This window comes from Peromyscus eremicus, chromosome 20 (genome assembly GCF_949786415.1).
Source record: "Peromyscus eremicus chromosome 20, PerEre_H2_v1, whole genome shotgun sequence".
Lineage (NCBI taxonomy): Eukaryota > Metazoa > Chordata > Mammalia > Rodentia > Cricetidae > Peromyscus > Peromyscus eremicus.
Window position 1 is genome coordinate 22,338,642 of NC_081436.1, and position 19,006 is coordinate 22,357,647.

At 40.5% G+C, this 19,006-nt stretch overlaps 1 protein-coding gene across 5 annotated transcripts in view; it reads right to left on the bottom strand.

The window, feature by feature from the left end:
* The window catches only part of Tnrc6b (trinucleotide repeat containing adaptor 6B), a 233,866-nt gene that overhangs the window by 133,908 nt on the left and 80,952 nt on the right, over positions 1-19,006 (bottom strand). For all 5 annotated transcript variants that reach the window (XM_059248171.1, XM_059248166.1, XM_059248167.1 and 2 more), the window contains exon 4: positions 17,554-17,621. In XM_059248171.1, coding sequence (XP_059104154.1) covers positions 17,554-17,621 — 68 coding nt within the window. The remainder of the gene's footprint in view (positions 1-17,553; positions 17,622-19,006) is intronic.

Below are 19,006 nucleotides of genomic sequence, written 5' to 3' on the forward strand. Positions count from 1 at the left end.
GTGCTTCCACTGCACTGCACCAGGAGAATGGCCAAACCCTGAACTGACAACTGAAACGTAGGCAAAAGCAGGAAACTCCTAGGCTGGAAATTCTGAACATTAATCTATTTTTGTCCTTCCAATACCTTCCAGATGAGTTACACAAAGCTCATGTGGAGTACACTCCATATGTAGAAATATGTGGAGACTGAATACACAGCCATCATGTTTCAATTCATGATGATGGTCGAAAATTTTTACTCTGCTGTCTCTATTCTCCAGGCACAGTGTTACTGTACAGATGTTTAAATCTATTTCCTGTTTTATTGGAGACGACACAGAGCTTCTTATACTTTATCCTCTTATAACCTTTCTTCACATGACCAATTTTTATACAACCCAGGTCTATAGATATATAGTCATATAAAACTCGGTGGTGGTGATCACCTATAATTCCAACATTCCAGAGTTCAAGGCCAGTCTCAGGCAACAAGGTGAATTTGAGGCCAGCCTGAGTTACATGAGACTCTATCTCAAAAAATCAAAAAGGGCTGTAAAGAGAGCTCTGCCAGTAAAACATCTGCCAAGCCAGCCTAAGGAAGTGAGTTCAGTCACCCATGGGAAAAAAGCACCTGAGCACCAGAGGCTGACCTCTGCCCTCACACATATGAGATGACACACACAAGAAACAAAATAGGTATGCAAATAAAATATTTACTGATAATAAATCATGAAGAATATTTAAAAATAACTGGTATATTTGTAATATCACCATTTATTAAAGACAAAAACAAACATTCACACTTATTTTATTTTTACATGAATTAAATCTTGGCCGAATATTTGATGCTGCAGGGCATGGAGAATCATTAACATTTTCAGAGCTGATCAATATTTTGATTTTATAATCATCAACTCTGAGAACATCACTTCATGTAAATACATAGTTCAAAGTGGCAGAAATATACTTGGGGCCATTTCAGGAATTCTTAGAATTCTCTCCTAATCCTAAGTCAAAATTCATCCAAAGAGATATATTATCAACAGCAATTTAAACAGTGATCTTTAAAGATCTAACATTCTAACACAGTACAATCCAGAGATACACCAATTTATACTTAATGCTGAAGAACAACAATAGGAAAATATATTAAGTCTTTGTTTCCCATAATTAAACTATTATGTTCCTATAAGAGTAGAACAGTTTGTATAAAATGAAAAACCCTGCAACTAGAACATACAATAGTCTTGAGTCTGAGCTAAGGTATTAAGGGCAGCATCTGCTGGCACTGCACTGTGTGAAAGTATGTGCAGTTCAAAGTGCATGGACTGCGTGTTCAGAGCAAGGCTACAGTGAAGTTCCACAATGCAACATGGGGGAGTGCTGCTGCAAACACTTCAGACTATGCATTTGATTTTTGAATTAATTTTTAGTCACTGTGCATTTAGAAATGTTTTACTGCAACCCCTGCATTTAGTTATACAATCCCATATGGGCTCACAACCCACAGTTCCAAGGATCTAAGGCTTGGGACTGAAGAAATGGCTCTGCAGATAGAGCAGTTGCTGTTTTTCCAGAGCACTTAGGTTTGATTCCTAGCGCCCAAATGACAGCTCACAACCATTTGTAATTCCAGTTTCAGATGCTTCCACAACCTCTTCTGGCTTCCCCAGGCACCAGACATACACGCAGTACACTGATGTACATGGAAGCAAAACACCCACACACATAAAAAGTAACATCATAATAATTTTAAAAAAACTAGGGCCTACCATACATAAGACCCTGGGTTCAATAACCATCGCTTATGGAACACACCTGCAGCAGAAAGAAATAAAAATGTATCTATGATCATTAAAGTCAGGCCAGCCAGCCAGCCCATTCAAAACTAGGACTCCTAGGCTGGGTACACAGTTCATTGGCAAAGCATTTGCTTAACATGCTTGAGATCCTGTGTTATAGAATATTATTTTAAGGTGTGTTACATTTGTTTATGCTGTGGAACATCTGTTTAATTATGCAAAGATGTGTTGCATTCTTTTATGTTGCATTTGTTTAACTCTGTGAAGCTGTGTTACTCTGCCTGTCTAAAACATCTGATGGTCTATAAAGAGCTGAACAGCCAATAGTGAGGCAAGAGAAAGGATAGGTGGGGCTGGCAGGCAGATAGAATACATAGGAGAAATCTGGGAGGACAAGAAGGAGGAGCAGAAGAACAAGGAGAGGAGAATGCTAGGGGCCAGCCACACAGCCACACAGCCAGACACAGGGTAAGAGTCAAAGTAAAATATACAGAAGTAAGAAAAGGAAAAAGCCCAGAGGCAAATGGTAGATGGGATAATTTAAAGTTAAGAAAAGCTGGCAAGAAACAAACCAAGCTAAGGTCGGGCATTTATAATTAATAATAAGTTTCCGTGTGTGATTTATTTGGGAGCTGGGTGGCGGTCCCCCAAAAGAGCAGAAACAATCACCAACACTCCTGGGCTCAATCTTCCCAGTGTCAAATCTTTAGATTTGCATGTCTACCCTGGAGTACCTGTAGAAGCCAAGAAACTAGAAAGGGACCACTGAGGGGAGGAGAAGAAAGCTCTTAAGGGAGAAGGGACAGCAGAGCACATATGAAAGAGAATGATGAGAGGAAGGGTTAAGTGAGGCAGGGGTGAGAAGGTAAGGCAGAGGAAGGGATAACTAACACTAGGTGTATCTGAAAAAGGCAGAGGCCTGAAGAGATTCAGTGGTTAAGAGCACTGGCTGCTCTGGCAGAAGACCTGGGTTCAGTTTCCAGCATCTATATGGTGGCTCACAACTGTCTGTAACTCCGGTTCAAGGGGATCTGACACTCTTTCCTGGCCTCTGAAGGGACTAGATACATGCATGGTGCATATACATACATGCAGGCAAATGCTCATATATATAAAATAAAAATAAATCTAAAACAAGGAAAGAAAACATACTGCTTCATAAGTGGGCAGAGGGGTGGGTGTGTGTGTGTGTGTGTGTGTGTGTGTGTGTAATTGGAATTACCCTACAGAGAGGATAATGCTCTTCCCAGAAGCTATAGACTGCCAAATAAAAAGTCTAGTGCTGACATTGGTATATATTTTTAAGATTTATTTATTTATTATGTATACAGTGCTCTGCCTGTATGCCTGCCTACTGACCTGAAGAGGGCACCCAGATCTCATTATGGATGGTTGTGAGCCACCACATGGTTGCTGGAAATTGAACTTATGACCTCTGCAAGAGCAGCCAGTGCTCTTAACTGCTGAGCCATCTCTTCAGCCCCCTATTGGTACATATCTTTAATCCCAGCCCTCGGGAGGCAGAGGCAGGCAAACCTCTGAACCTCTGAGTTCAAGGCCAGTCTGGTCTACAGAGCAAATTCCAGGAAAGCCAGGACTACACAGAGAAACCCTGTCTCAAAAAAGAAATAAACAAAAAACGTCTAGTGCTAAGTAAAATATCTGTCCCTTTAGGTGCTGGTCAAGGATGTCCTGGGGACCCCCAAAGCAATAAAGGCTATTGGCATTGTTCTTCATTGCCACCAGGTCTTGATGGTAAGACCCTATTGCTCAAGACACCACACACTTTGGTCACAGGACATGAAGAAATCAAGTTGATACTAACAGGGAAGCTTCCTCTCTTGCTGGCTAGCTTTCATAGTACTGGATGATACTATGTAAGGGTGCTGGCAAGGAAAGTCATCAATAGTCTTATCCAGCTATAGCCAGCTAATCCTGCAAGCTACAATAAGGACCAGACTGGCAAGATATGCCAATTGGTGCAATATTGGCACAAATGGTATAGAAGTAACCAACTGTTGTCTGATTGGATTTAAGGCCTAGAACTGCATGAGAGGAAATATATATCAAGAACCCATGGCTGAGGAGACTATATGGTCTATGAGGTTAACCTACTACTAAACTGCTAAACTGACATGGTATCAAATTGCTCTCTAAAGACCTGTATCTTTACTCATAGATTAGTGTAGTTCTTAGTCCTCATCAAGGAAGCTTATTTGTGCAGTAGACAGCATTTAATGTGAAAACTTATACCTAGTCAAAGTGCAAAGAATATGTGTCTGTAGAGTTTTCAGCCATAAATGGGATGTTTATACAACACAGCCTTCCCCTGAAGCTCAGAGAAAATCTTGGGAGAGGTAGTAGGAAGATTTCAAGAGGCAGAAAAATTGGGAAGGATGAGGGGAAAACAGTGTCTCCTGGACATGACAATCTTAATGTACCCTTGAACTTCTATCAGCTACAGTATCCTACACAAAATCAAGTCAGTCAACATTATAGCATGGAAGACAAAGAGGTTCATAAGCCCCCATCCTTAGCCAAGGAGCTACTGATAGCTGACGGTACAGGGAAGGGAGAGAATCAGTTTTCTTTGGTGGTGTGACCCCTCATAGGTCAACCCTGCTCCAGTGGATTTCCACCATCCATGCATTTATGGGTAGCACAAATAGGACATAAGGTTGGGGACAGATGGTAGGATCGATCTAGGAGTTAGAGGAAGGATAAGGAATGAATATGATCAAAGCACACTGTATCAGCTGGGCATGGTGCTGCATGCCTTTAATCCCAGGAGTAGGGAGGTAGGGGCAGACAGAGTGAGTTCCAGTCCAGCCGGGGTGACACAGTGAGACTGTCTCAAACAAACAAGTAAACAAAATAGAGTGTAAACAAAATAGAGTGTGCATGGAAATCCTCAGAGAATTAACAAAAAATATTATACTAACAAAAGAAAATTGCTCAATTCAAACTCAATGCCTTGTGTTTTATAGTGGAATATCTCCCAATTGCAGAATTAAGCTTAAGCCCATAAACCATATTTGAGAAATGTTGCATGTGTGTGAGATATGGATTAAAGCTCATACTTTTCATATAGATATTCCATTTTCTCATTATTATTTTTGGAAATGCCTTATACTTTTATTCTTGCACATTTGTCAAAATCTATTCCCCATATACATGAGGGCTTATTCCTGGACTCTCATTTTTTGTTTCACTGATCTATATTCTCTATTTTTGTTTGTTTTGAGGTAGGTTTTGTCTGTATAGCCTTAGCTGTCCTGGAACTCACTATGTAGACCTGGCTGGAGAGCAACCTTCCTCTGCCTTTCAAGTCCCAAGTGCTGGGATCAAAGGTATATGCCGCCACCGCCAGTCCTAGTCTCCATTTTGATACTGATAAATCATTACCTTGGTTACAATGATTGTATCTGATATTGTTCTTTTTTGGAAAAAAAAATGTTTTCACTATTTTATTTTACATTACATTCATTTTCTTCTGTTACACAAAACATAAAAATTACACATTTATAGTATAGCATATGTTTCACTGCATGTATATACTGTATAATATTAAAAAAAATGTACACATATCTACCCCACCCCACCCCACACACATAAAGCTAAAACCATAAGAAAGGCAGGCTCTGGGCTCTAGACTAAATAGTCACTGTTTGAGTACCTACTGTGTAGCAGGTATTTTGCTCAGAACCAGGTCCAGGAAGATGTAAAATTATTATCATCTGCAAAGAGAATGATTGAACACTGGCCTTATGTGTGTGAGGCCCTGGTTTCAATCCCTAGCACTACAAAATCATTCATTCATTCAGTCAGTCAGTCAGTCAGTCAGTCAGTCAGTCATGGTAAGGGTCATAATGAAAATGAGAGGAAAAATTTCACAGCAGAGGTGAGATTTAAAGTTCTGAACTGAGAGCAGTGGTGGCACGAGCCTTTAATCTCAGCACTCGGTAGGCAGAGGCAGGTGGATCTCTGAGTTTGAGGCCAGCCTGGTCTACAGAGTGAGTTCTAGGACAGCCAGGGCTACACAGAGAAGCCTGTCTCAGATTTAAAAAAAAAAATTCTGAACTGAGTCTTCCTTTTCTCTCTTTCTTTCCCCTCCTTCCTCCTTTTTTCCCCTTTACTCTCTATTCTCTTTCTTTTTCATCCCAGGCCTAGTCAAACTGACTGTGGCTGAGCATGAGCTTCCTGTCTCCTGAGTGCTGGAGTTAGAGGCAAGCCACCAAGCTCAGTTTAACTAGATGCTGGGGATGGAACCTGGGGCTCTGTACACAGTAGGCAGACACTCTTTCAATTTAGCTATGACTCCAGTCCCTTAAACTGAGTCCTAAAGGAAGAGGTTTGCCATTTCGCCAGGTAGAGAAACTGAAGCAAAGACTTTTCTAAATCTTACTAACTTTGATACTACCAAACAATGCAACTAAGGATGAGGAAAGTCTAACTGTGAGTTTTGTTTCTATAGTCTTACTATCAACATAGTCAAAAGGCAGAAATAGTACCCCAAACTACCCAGGAATCCCGAATATAACCTGGATCCAATAATCTCCAGATTATTGTTAGAAATTAGAATGCTACTATTATACTCTATTATATTTATGAATTAGAATTTTAAAGAGGTTTATTTTATTGCCCCACCCCCTTTCATTCTTTGAGAAAGGATCTCTGTATAGCCCTGGCTGTCCTGTAACTTAGTATGCAAATCAGGTTGGCCTCAAACCCAGAGAGATTATTTTCCTGTCTCTACCTCCCAAGTGCTGGGATTAAACCATGCACCACCATGTCCAGCTTTATCATCATTTTGTGTGTCTGTACACACATTTGTATGGGTGTCCAAAGAGGCCCAAAGTGGGCATTGGATCCCCTAGAGTGGAGCTACAGGCATAAGCAACAGTTAAAAGTTGCCCAAAATGGGTACTAAACTTAAGTCTACAAGAGCAACAAGTGTTCTTAACCAGAGTCATCTCTCCAGTCCCAGCCTTTCTAAATTAGAGTGTTAGTAAACTAAGCTCACAGGCTGGAGAGATGGCTCAGCGGCTAAGAGCACTGGCTACTTATTCTTCCAGAAGACCCAGGGTTCAACTCCCAGCACCTACATGGAGCTCACAAGTGTCTGTAACTCCAGTTCCATGGGATCTGATACCCTCTCATAGACCTACATGTAGGCAAAATACCAATCATCTCATCTGGCAGGAAAAACTTTTTACCCACTCCCCTCCATTCTGCGGCTGCAAATGCATCTTAGCAATGGAGTGCTCTCCTACCATAGCCCTGAGCTCATCCTAGCACAACAAAATCAAAGAAAACAAGAATCAAATTCCTTATGTGTGTGTTCCTGTGTACACATGCACATATGCGCACATGTGTGGGAACTCAGAAGACAATCCCAGATGTCATTCTGCAGATATTGTATACCTTTTTGTTTGTTTGTTTTTGAGACAGGATCTCTTTTTGGCCTAGAATTCACCACAGAGGCTAGTCTGGCTAGCCAGTGAACCCAGGGGTCCACCTGCTCCACTTCAACAGTGCTAAGATTACAAGTACACACCACCAAGACCAGCTTTTTCTGCATAGATTCTTAACTCAGATTCCCAAGCACTTTACTGGCTAAGCTATCTCCCCAGCCCACATGTTAATTAAAAAAAATATCTGTGTGCAGTTTTTTTAAAAATTTTTATGTGTATGGGTATTTTTCTTACATGTATGTCTGTGTACCATGTCTATGTCTGGTGCCCTCAGAAGCCAGGAAAGGGTGTCATATCCCCTGAAGCTGGAGTTATTAACAGTTATGGGCTGCCAAGTGGTTACTGGAAATCAAACCTGGGTCCTCTGGAAGAGCAGCAAAGACTTTTAGCTCTTCAGTGCCTGGACCCCCCTCTTTAAAAAAGACCCTCAAACTCTTCAGATCCAAATATCAAAAGTTAAATTCCAACACTTTCCTCTACCTCCATGGTACCATATAAAAACCACCATGGCAGTATCTTCATACCCACACTGTGGTATTTGTCAACTTTTTTTTTTTTTTTTAAGTCAAGGTCTTACTATGAAGCCTAGGCTAGCCCCAAACTCACAATCCTCTGGTCTTAAACTATCATGAGTTGAGATTACAGGGGTATATTGAAGCCCAGTTTGTCAACTTTTAACTAAGTTGCCATTGATTGATTTATTTCTTCAACTTAAATAAATATTCATTAGTATGTACACCATAAAAAGATGAAATCTTATCATTTGTAAGACTTGGAAAACATGTTAAATTAAGTAAGCTACTATGGTGGCTTGAATGAGAATGGCCCCTATAAGCTCACATAGTTGAATGGTTGGTCCAAAGTTGGTAGAACTGTTTGGTAAGGATTAGAAGTGTGGCCTTGTTGGAGGAGATATGCCACTAGGGTGGGCTTTGAGGTTTCAAAAGCCCATGTCATTCCCACTTAGCTCACATTCTCTGCTTCCTATCTGTGGATAGGATGTGAGCTCTCAGCTACTGCTCTAGTACCATTCCTGCCTGCGGGCTGCCATGCTCCCCACCATGATGGTCATGGACTCTAGCCCTCTGAAATTCTAAGCCCTGATACGGTCTGCCTTCTATGAGTTTTCTTGGTCATGGCATCTTTTCTTTTCTTTTCTTTTTTTTTCATGGCATCTTTTCATGGCAATAAAAAGTAACTAAGACAGCCAGGCACAGAAAGGACAAATACCAATCACGCTCAATGGCAGAATCTAAAAAACTGTTCCAAGCAGAACAGCAGTTACCAGAGGCTAGAACATCAGGGAGTGGGAGATGGGGAGAAGGTAGCCAATAGGTAGTGTTTCCAGTTATTCAAGACCACTTCTGTGTTCTACTATATAGTAGTTTAACTATAGATACAATAGTTATATATATATATATATAACAGTGCAATCAAACATAGGGCCTTGAGCATGCCAACAAGTTCTCTACCAGCTCTTGGTTTTTAGAAATACTCACTCCTCACTCACTATTTCAAGACAGGGTTTCTCTGTCTTTAACAGCCATGTATGTTTTGGAACTCTCTCTCTCTGTAGACCAGGCTAAGTTCAAACTCAAGAGACCCTCCTGCCTTTGCCTTCCAAGTGCTGGGATCAAAGGCATGTACCACCATGCAGGTGACTTTGAACTTTTGATCCTCCTGTTTCAGCCTCTAGAGTGCTGGTATTATAGGCATATATCATGTCCAGTTGTACTTCATGTTTCAATTATCTACAAGAAAGGATATTTAATGGTATCATAACAACAATAAAAATAAAGAAATGTTTAAGGAGGTAAGTACGTTAATTACCATGATTTGATCATTACACAATGTATACATATATCAAAACATCACATTGTACCCATAAATATACCAATTTTAAAGTAAGCATTTAACTTTTGAACCCAATTATTTATTTGAAACTAATTATCTTTTTCTTAAAGAGCATCTTTATAAAACCTAACTTCTTATTGGCAAGAAAGCATTGTATTTTGCCTGAACAGAGGCATTGAGAGGTGGACCAGCTGCGCAAGGGGCAGCACAGGTCCTTCAAGAGCAGTGCAGCTCTGTGGGCAGGCTACAAGTGTCTGAAAGAGGCCATTAGAAACCAAGAAATAAGGAAACAATCCCTTAAGAAAGAAAAAAAGGCAGCTAAGAGGCTAGAAAGACATTTTCTGCAAAATAAACAATAAGCAATGATGGGCTTACCAGTAGGAACACTTGAAAAGAGCAGTACTCAGGTAATCTATCTGTTGGAATAGTAAAGAAACTCTGGATATCAAAATCAAGGTGGTGGTGGTGGTACACACCTTTGATCCTGGCACTTGGGAGGTAGAGGCAGGCAGATCTCTGAGTTAGAGGCCATCTAGTCTGCAGAGTTCATTCTAGGACAGCCAGTGCTTCAGAGAGAAACATCATCTTGAAAACCAAACCAAACCAAACAGGGAAGCAAACTCTGGATATCAAGTCAAACAACATGTTATCAGCCTCTTTTCTTTTGCTATTAACAAATAACATCTTAGAATTTTGGGGTTCTTGATAACTTCCCACCTCAGATTTTCAAAATGGGTGTGTGGAACAGGGGTGGGAACTTAGGGCCACCTTCATCCATTCAGCATGTATTTATTGGTGCTTTTTGTGTGGTAGGTACTTCTTGGGTAGACACCAAGGCAACCAAAATCTCCATCCTTGCTTGCAGAGCTGGGAGTCTTGTATAAAGCCTCACTGAACCGGGCCTTTCGGCTGTGTATCCTCAGGCTATACCTTCCCTGCATCCCTGCATCATCTACAGATTCCTGGTGGGGAGAGGAATCCAAGAGAAGTGCTGAGGGCAGAAGTGGGTATCCACTCCATGTAGGATCAAAAACATGCACCACCTGGCTGAGTGCACTTCTTTAATCCTGGCACTCAAGAGTCAGAGGCAGGAGGATCTGTCTCTATGGTAGAGGCCAGCCTGGTCTACACAAGCAGTTTAAGGCTATCCCTGACTATATAGTGAGACCCTGTCTCAAAAAAGCAAAATGAAGTAAGACTTCTGCTATATTAATCACAATTCTCTGTAAGCTATGTGACCCACCCTATTTATTGTTGGTTAACGTTACTACCTCAATCTACAAGAGGAGACCAATTTCACAGGTAACCAAGGAGAAACTTACAAAACAAAATCCAGAGCTTATTCATTATTAAGAGACATTTGAGGGACAGTTTTCTGAGAAGTAATTCTTTTAAGCAACTTCAATGCAAATTAGAAAATTCATTAGCATCAGAAAGTTTCCCACAGCTAATATACAAATATTGATGGCTTCACTCAAATTTTTAAAAGCAAAACTTCCATGAGTTTTCCATCTATTAAACAACTATGGTACTTAAAAATATCAATTACCTTGAAAATAAAATTCATGGTTTCTCTTTCCCACAATCTGAAAAGATTCTATAGAAAAGCACATTACTCTCCTGCTGTCCAGCTTCCTGGGTGATTACCCAGTCTGCAAAGAGTTCAACTGAGTATTTCTTAACGTATTTACTTCAACATTCACATGTTCTAATGGCTCAAAGAGGGGGTAAGAGTGAGGGAGAGGAGGTGAAGACAGAGGCATAAGCAACAATTTGTGAAAACCTGGTCATACAATACACAAAATAGGCCTGGCTTGGTGGCTCACCTTTAATCTCATCACTTGGGAGGCAGAGACAGGCAGATCTCTCTGAGTTGAAGGCCAGGCTAGTCTACATAGTTCCAGGTCAGCCAGGGCTACACAGTAAGACCCTGTCTCAAGCAAGCAGGCAAACAAACACAAAATGAAAAAACAAACAAACAAACAAAAAAACTAAAAAACAGGGCTGGAGAGATGGCTCAGAGGTTAAGAGCACTGACTGCTCTTCCAGAGGTCCTGAGTTCAATTCCCAGCAACCACATGGTGGCTCACAACCATCTATAATGAGATCTGGTGCCCTCGTCTGACCTGCAGACACATATGCAGGCAGAACACTGTATACATAATAAATAAATCTTAAAAAAAAAAACAAAAAACAAAACAAAACAAAAAAAAAACCCACCCTATGGGGACTGGAGAGTTGGCTCAGCAGTTAAGAGCACTAGTTGCTGGAGAATTTGGGTTCAGTTCCCAGCACCCACAGTGGTTTACAAGTCCTGTAACTCCAGTTTTGAGGGGATTTGATGATCTCTTTTGTCCTCTGCAGGCACCAGGCACACACATGATGCATATGCATACATGATTGTTCTGTAAGCAAACATGCATACATATGAGAATAAATAAAAAATTTTAAAAAGCTGTCTGTTAACAACATACACCTTTAACCTCAGCAGAGGCAGATGGATCTCTGTGAGCTCCAGGCCAGTCAGGGTTACATAGTATGACCCTGTCACCAAAACAAACAATCAAAAACAAACATACAAACACATAAATAAAAAGAAGAAGAAAAGAACTCCCTATGGCCAACTAACAAGTTTAGCATCTAAAGATGAGTTAACTGTAACTTGTGATTTGGGAATATTTTCATTGTTGCTGTATTTAGGAGATGCCACAGAGCTGTTCAAGGCTTTTAAACAACCACCAGAACATTGCTTCTAAAAAACAGTGTTGCTGGGTCTGCACAGAGTTGTGACTGAAGCTACTCCAGAGACTGAGGCAGGAGGATCATAAATTTAAGGCCATCCTGGGATACACAGTGAGTTCTCAAGACAGGCCTATGCAATTTAGTAAGCCCTTGCCTCAATATTTAAAAAGTAAAAAGACAACTGCAGAAACAGGTTTGGTGACAGAGGGCATGGCTAGTACGTGTGAGGCCCTAGGTTCAATCCCTAGTACTGTAGGTTAAAAAAAAAAAGGAAGAAAGAAAACAAAAAGGCAAAGTGTTAAATGGAGTGGCCAAATATAAAGCAAGGAATACCATAGCCAAAGAAATCTTTTTCTGCCTTTGCCATGCTTGAGACTGAGCTGAAGACCACGTGTGTGCTACTCAAGTGCTCTACTAGTGTGCTCATGGGTAGCCAAGGGATCTTTAGTCTGATCTAGGGTAAACTTTTAAATTTTTATCTATTTATTAAAATGTGTATGACATGTGAGTGAATGTGGGTGTGCACATGACACAACTCATGTGGAGGTTAGAAGACAGTACTTAGGAGGCCATTCCTTCCTCTCACCTCTACATGGGTTTCAGGGATCACACTCAGGTTACGGGAATTGTCTGGCAAGTGCTTTTACCTATAAGCTCCCTAGCAGGACCCATAAATATATTTTTATGAGTTGCTCTGTGTTATAAGATAAATCCATTCATAAGCTGATAGATAGATACTTTTTTGGTGTTGGAGACAGGATCTTCTGTATCCCAGAATGGCTGTGAATTCACTATATACTTAAAGATGAACTTCAGATCCTTTGCCTCCATCTTTGAGTGCTAGGATTCAGGTATGATGAATTACCATACCCAGTTTATGCTATGTAATACTGAAAAAGGAAAAGGGAAGGGCAGAATGAAAGAGGCCAAACTCATCATCACATTAAAAACCAGCATCCAGCTTGAAAGTCACTTATAATAAATCTTCTTTCCATGGGTATCAAAGAAAATAGTATCAAGCCGGGCGGTGGTGGTGAACGACTTTAAATCCCAGCTGAGGAGGCAGAGGCAGGTGGATCTCTGAGTTTGAAGACAGCCTGGTCTACAGAGCAAGTTCTAAGACAGCCAGGACTACACAGAGAAACCCTGTCTCAAACAACAACAACAGCCCCCCCCCCAAAAAAAGTATCAAAACTAAATTAAAAGCCTTTCTGAATGAAACATTTTATCTGAAATGAGCTCTCCAAAAACATGGTATGATGAAGCTTCATCGACTTGACGGGGTTTATCATTACCTAGGAGACACACTTCTGGGTGTAGTGAAGGTGTTTCCAGAGATGTTTAACTGAGGGAAAAGCCACGCTGAATGTGGGTGGCCTTATCCTATAGGCTAGGGTCTTACACCAAATGAGAAGGAAAACGGTGACAGCAGGAGTACTAGCATCCATCTTTCTGCTTCCTGAGTATGACAGAATGTGACCAGCTGCCTCACACTCTCCCACCGCACCCCAGGATGTACTCTCTCAAACTATGGGCCTAAACAGACCCTTCCTTCTGCTTTTGCCAGGTACTTGGTCACAGCAGTAGGAGAAGTAACTACTACACATAGTACAGCACAATATACGAACAACTATCTGCTCATGCTGTTCTGAAAAATCAACATGCAAGGCATGGTGGTGCATGCCTTTGATCCCATCCAAACCAAACATCAGGGCTTTTATTTATTAGTTTTTAAATTTAGTTTATGTATATGAGTGCTCTATCTGCATGTACAACTTTATGCCAGAAGAGGGCACCAGATCCCACTATAGATGGTTGTGAACCACCATGTGGTTGCTGGGAATTGAACTCAGGACCTCTGGAAGAGGAGCCAGTGCTCTTAACCACTGAGCCATCTCTCCAGCCCCCATGGCTTTTTTACTCACCCATTAAATACATTATGTAATTAAAGTTGTGTAGTTTAAATGTAGTAATTAAGGCAATAAATTTGGCTTATCTGATTTGCTATAGTAACTTTTTAAAGTGGATATCCTCAAAAAAAAAAAAAAAAAGATTGTACTAGACAGACTAATAACAAAACTCCACTGAAAAGGGATGGAGAGAGATGGCTCAGTGGGTAAGAACACTTGCTGCTTTTCTAAAGGACTTGAGCTCAATTCCTAGCACCTACCAGGTAGCTCATAACCACCTCTAACCCTGGCTCCAGGCAATCTGATATTCTCTTTTGGCTTTTAGATATCCACAGACATGTGGCATACAGACATGCAGACACACACATAAATAAAAGTGGAACAAATCTTTATAACAGCAGTATTAAAATAATATACAAAGCCGGGTGGTGGTGGCGCACGCCTTTAATCCCAGCACTCGGAAGGCAGAGCCAGGCGGATCTCTGTGAGTTCGAGGCCAGCCTGGGCTACCAAGTGAGTTCCAGGAAAGGCGCAAAGCTACACAGAGAAACCCTGTCTCAAAAAAAACAAAAAACAAAAAACAAAAAAACAACCCCAAAAAGAATAATATATAAGTGTTTATTAATCTAAATATTTATATAACATACATATATGTTATATATAATATATATAATAGTTATATAAATATTTAACAAACTAAAAATTTATAAATATTTAATAATAAACTAATATTAATAGTTTATCACAGAAACTTCTCAATATCAGAAATCTTTTGTTTTGTTTGTTTGCAGGTGTTTGGAATGGTTTTGTTTTGTTTTGAGACAAGATTTCAAGTAACCCAGGCTAGCTTAGACTTCACAATGTAGCTGAAGGTCCCTGAATGATTCTCCTGCCTCCATCTCCTAAGTGCTGGGATTATAGGCATGAATTCAACTTAAAGTCCTTTTTTTTTTTCTTTCTGGCAGCCCCGGAGAACTCAAACCCAGGGCCTTGCACACAATAGGCAAAGTGACCTACCACTAAGCTACAATCGCAGCACCAGAGTCCATTACTCTTAACAGAATGTACAGAAACCTAAGTCTTCTTGTTAATAAAACTTAGTTGTACTGAAATAAGCATCCAGAATATAATGTTGTGCTGAGTAATTGTTGTGGTCAATAAATTAAATGGGAAACAAAGAAAGAATAGATCAGCTAATAAAATAAGTTTAGTCTTTATCCTTACAAGAATTTTCTCTGTGATCTTGAGTAAATTTTATAACTTTTGTGCTCCATCTGCCCTCCTTCCATAATTAATAAAGGGAATTTATATAGCCTGTCTTACCAATAAATGAGCAATTTTGGGAGCAATTTCCAAACAAATTTGGAAAAACATTAAGTTAGAGTCTGTCTGGGAGCTGAGTATAGACCACAATGGCAGAGTATTTCTCTGGGTCCAATCACCAGTATCACTGGGGTGGGGGGCAGGACAGAAACCACAAAATAAACAAATGAAAACTTTATTTGCTCCTGACTCTCACAGAGGGTACATTTTTGCTTAATTACTTCAATACAGGGTAACAGAGCAGACCCAGAATGAATGAATCAACGAATGAATGAATGAATGAATGAATGAACAGAAACCAACAAATGAGGGCTGGGACTACACTTTAGTGCTTACCTAGTAAGTTGCAAGACCCTTGATTCCATCCTTAGTGCCAAACCAAACCACCACAACAAAACATCAGCGTTTAGGGGGCTTCTAGAGAATGGTTAAGATATCACACAAGATACTCAAATTTACGAAACCCTCTAAAAGCAGAATACATACGTGTACAGAATCCCCTCCCCCCTCCCCCCCAGGATTCCTGAGTTCTGGAAGAAGTCAACTCAGGGCAGGTGTTACTAGAGAAGGCCTCTGAAGATAAAGAAGGTTTGTTTAGGAAACGGGCACCCTCTAAAGAGCAGAACTTTCATCGGTGTCTAGGAAATACTCTTAAAGCCCTTTCATTGTTTTCCCCAACTTCCTATTTCTCACGAGACTGTGACCTTGACTTCTGTTACTGTGTAAACCACAGTCCGTTTCAGGAGCACTGCTCAGGGATAGCAAAAGAACACACAGACTAATACTATAAGCACCTTAAAGCCAGCAAGACCTGCGATCAAGTCTTAAACTCTACTTTGAGTTGTACTGACATGGCTGATCTCTGAGTAAAATGGAGACAATATGCTACAAGTGGAAACGGCACTGGCGATGAAGAGATGGCTCAGTGGTAAAGTCCCCTAACTGCTCTTCCAGAGGACCAAGGTTTGATTAGCAGCATTCACAAAACAGCTCACAACCATCTGTAACTCCAGTTCCAAGGGAGTGATGCCTTCTTCTGGCAGCCATGGGAATCAGGCATGCATGTGGTGCCCAGATGTACATGCAGGCAAAACATTCATACACATAAAATAAAAATAAGTAAATCTTAAAAACAACCCAGTAACCTAGGTGTGTACCTACCTTGAATACAGAAAGCCCTTGACAAATGGAACTGTGATTTTTATAGGACAAGATTGTGGGGTAGGAGAGTGGGTGAGGGCCATCAAGAAAATTTCCTGAATTACTTCTGCCTTTTCACTGAGACCAAATAGATGTCTGGCATTCTAATTCCCTAAAGAGGAATGGATGCCATCAACCCATCTAAAATGAAAGTGCATTAGACAGATCAGAGCAAAGTTAGGATTTATATTGTGAGCTATTTTTAAAACTGCCAGCTTAGCAAATTAAATGGCTGTGAAGATCTCCTGGTTTCCATTCACAACAAACACACAGACAGGGCACTCTCCTTGAATGAGATCTCCTGGTTTCCATTCACAACAAACACAAGACAAGGCACTCTCCTTCAATGAGTCTGGCCTGCTGGCAGCACAGTCTATTCTGCATAATTCATTCCTAAGGGGTTAGAAAACATCATTTTCTTAAGATACACCAAAATAAATGATTTTCTAGGAAAAAAAAGAGGGAAAAATACAAAGAAGAGGAGTTTTTCTTTACAGGTTTTTGGTAAATCTTATGAATCACCATCCCATTCAATTTAGGAAACTACTGTCTAAATAAAACTCAGTTATGCCAGTGCTTTAAGCCTGTCTTAAGTGTTTTTCCTTTTTTAAAAGGGCATATGAAAAACTGGTCTGCTTTGAAACACAATTTTCTAAATCCTATGACAGATGAGGGAAAATAAAATCTATTCAGCAACCACTAAAAAGACACTGACACTTTGAAGTTTAAAACCATTCACCTCTTCAGAAGTTGGAGGAGATAAATCCTGAACTACTGAGAATGTTGGCTAAGTTATGGTATTCACAGCCCCTGTTCCATTAGACAAAAACTTTGCTATTTAAATAGTGATCCAAAGTGTCAATTATCGCTGGAATTGAGTTTTAGGAAGTACTATGCACACACTTGGGGTGTGTAGATAGCCCTTAATTGAGCCTCCTTCATGAAGACATTGCTAAGGGAAGGAAGCCCCATTTCATACTTTCTTTGGAAAACACCCAAACTTAATTAGTTCAATTTGGAACATCCTGAGCCTTAAAGCCTTTGCTTAAGCATAACATAAATTCTGATTAGCCAAGTGTGAAAACCAACAAAGCCAACTTTCTTGTCCCTCTAGTTAGTCTATAAATAGAAGTACTGCATCAACAAAGCAACTGGTGTGCTCTCCTGTATCTCCGACGTATACACAGTCCAGCAAACTTGCTCTCAGCACACTGAACCAAGTGCTTCGGAGGCTCTGTAAAGTACCCTTTTAATAAACTGTGACTCACTGTTTGCTTTCTTCTCCAGGAGGTGGAGTCTTGCCATGCCCTTCCATTACAAAATCCTCCTGTTCCACCTGCAAAGGCAAGCACCACGGGTCAGCAGCAGTCAGAACTGTGATGTGACTTTCTCCAGTGCCAGGCCCTGCTCTGTGCACACCCACTGTGTCACTACAGTGTCTAAAACAGAAGTGAGGGCCTGAGACTTTCATTCTCATGGTTTGCTCACAGCATTTCTCTTTGGGTGAATAGATTTGCAGGACGAAAAAGGAAGAGTATTGATCAGCAACTCATGCAACTCTGACAAAGGATTATTAGCATCTGGAACATAAAAGACTATCTAAGAGTCAATGAGAAAATACCAGCCCATGAAAAACCTGTAAACTACTGGTGGGAGTTTCACTGAAGAGAACACATACATGGTCCCTAAACATGTGAAAAGCTGCTTAATTTCATGTCAGTCAGGAAAATACAAATTAAAACCACAAAGAGATACCATTTCACAACCACCAGACTGGGTAAATGACAAAGCCCAGCATCATGGAGTGTTAGCAGAGGTGAGGAGTATGGCAACTCTCCACTCCTAGTGGGAGGAAAAACTGGCACAACGACTTTGAGAAAGTTTGCCCTTACTTGGTATGTTTGAATACACACTCACCATACAAACTTCAAATACATTTCTAGGTATGTGCTCTGAAGAATCTTCTACACATATATGAAAGTATCTATTTGATATTATATTCTCTGCTCCCTCATCCCTCAATCAGCGCCCCCCCCCCACTCTCCCACCCCCGGCTCTAAGACAGGGTTTTCTCTCTGTAGACCAGACTGGCTTTGAACTCAAAAAAAAAAAAAAAAAAAAAAAAAAACCCACATGCCTCTGCCTCCCAAGTGTTGGAATTAAAAGCATGCCCAGGAGGCAGTAACGTTTTTAATAGAAGAAAATGCAGAAATAAATATTCACTAACAATAAAATAGGTTAGGACATTTTTAGCTACATACTCAACACAACTAAGTTACAAAAATTTAACCTTTGCTGAGAGAAGCAAATTATAAAAGAGTACCTCCATCCCTTTGTATTCACAGAGGACTGGCTCCAGGATTCTCAAGGATACCAAAATCCAAGGAGGCGTAGGACAAAGTGCATACAACCTAAGCTAACACAATATATATCACTTGGCCCAGAAAGATTTTCATTTTAAAATTTTATTATTTATTTGTGTATGTATGCACATACATACGTATGTGGGAAGGTCAGAGGACAACCTGTGGGGGAGTTGGTTATCTCCTTCTACCATGTGGGGCCTGGGGATTAGACTCAGTGGTCAGGCTTGGCAACAAGAGTTTTTACCCACTGAGTCTACTCACAAGACCAATATATTCTTTTTTGTTTAGAATAGGATTTCATGTAGTCCTGGCTAGAACTGAACTTGCTATCGACCTGAGACTGGCCTTGAACTTC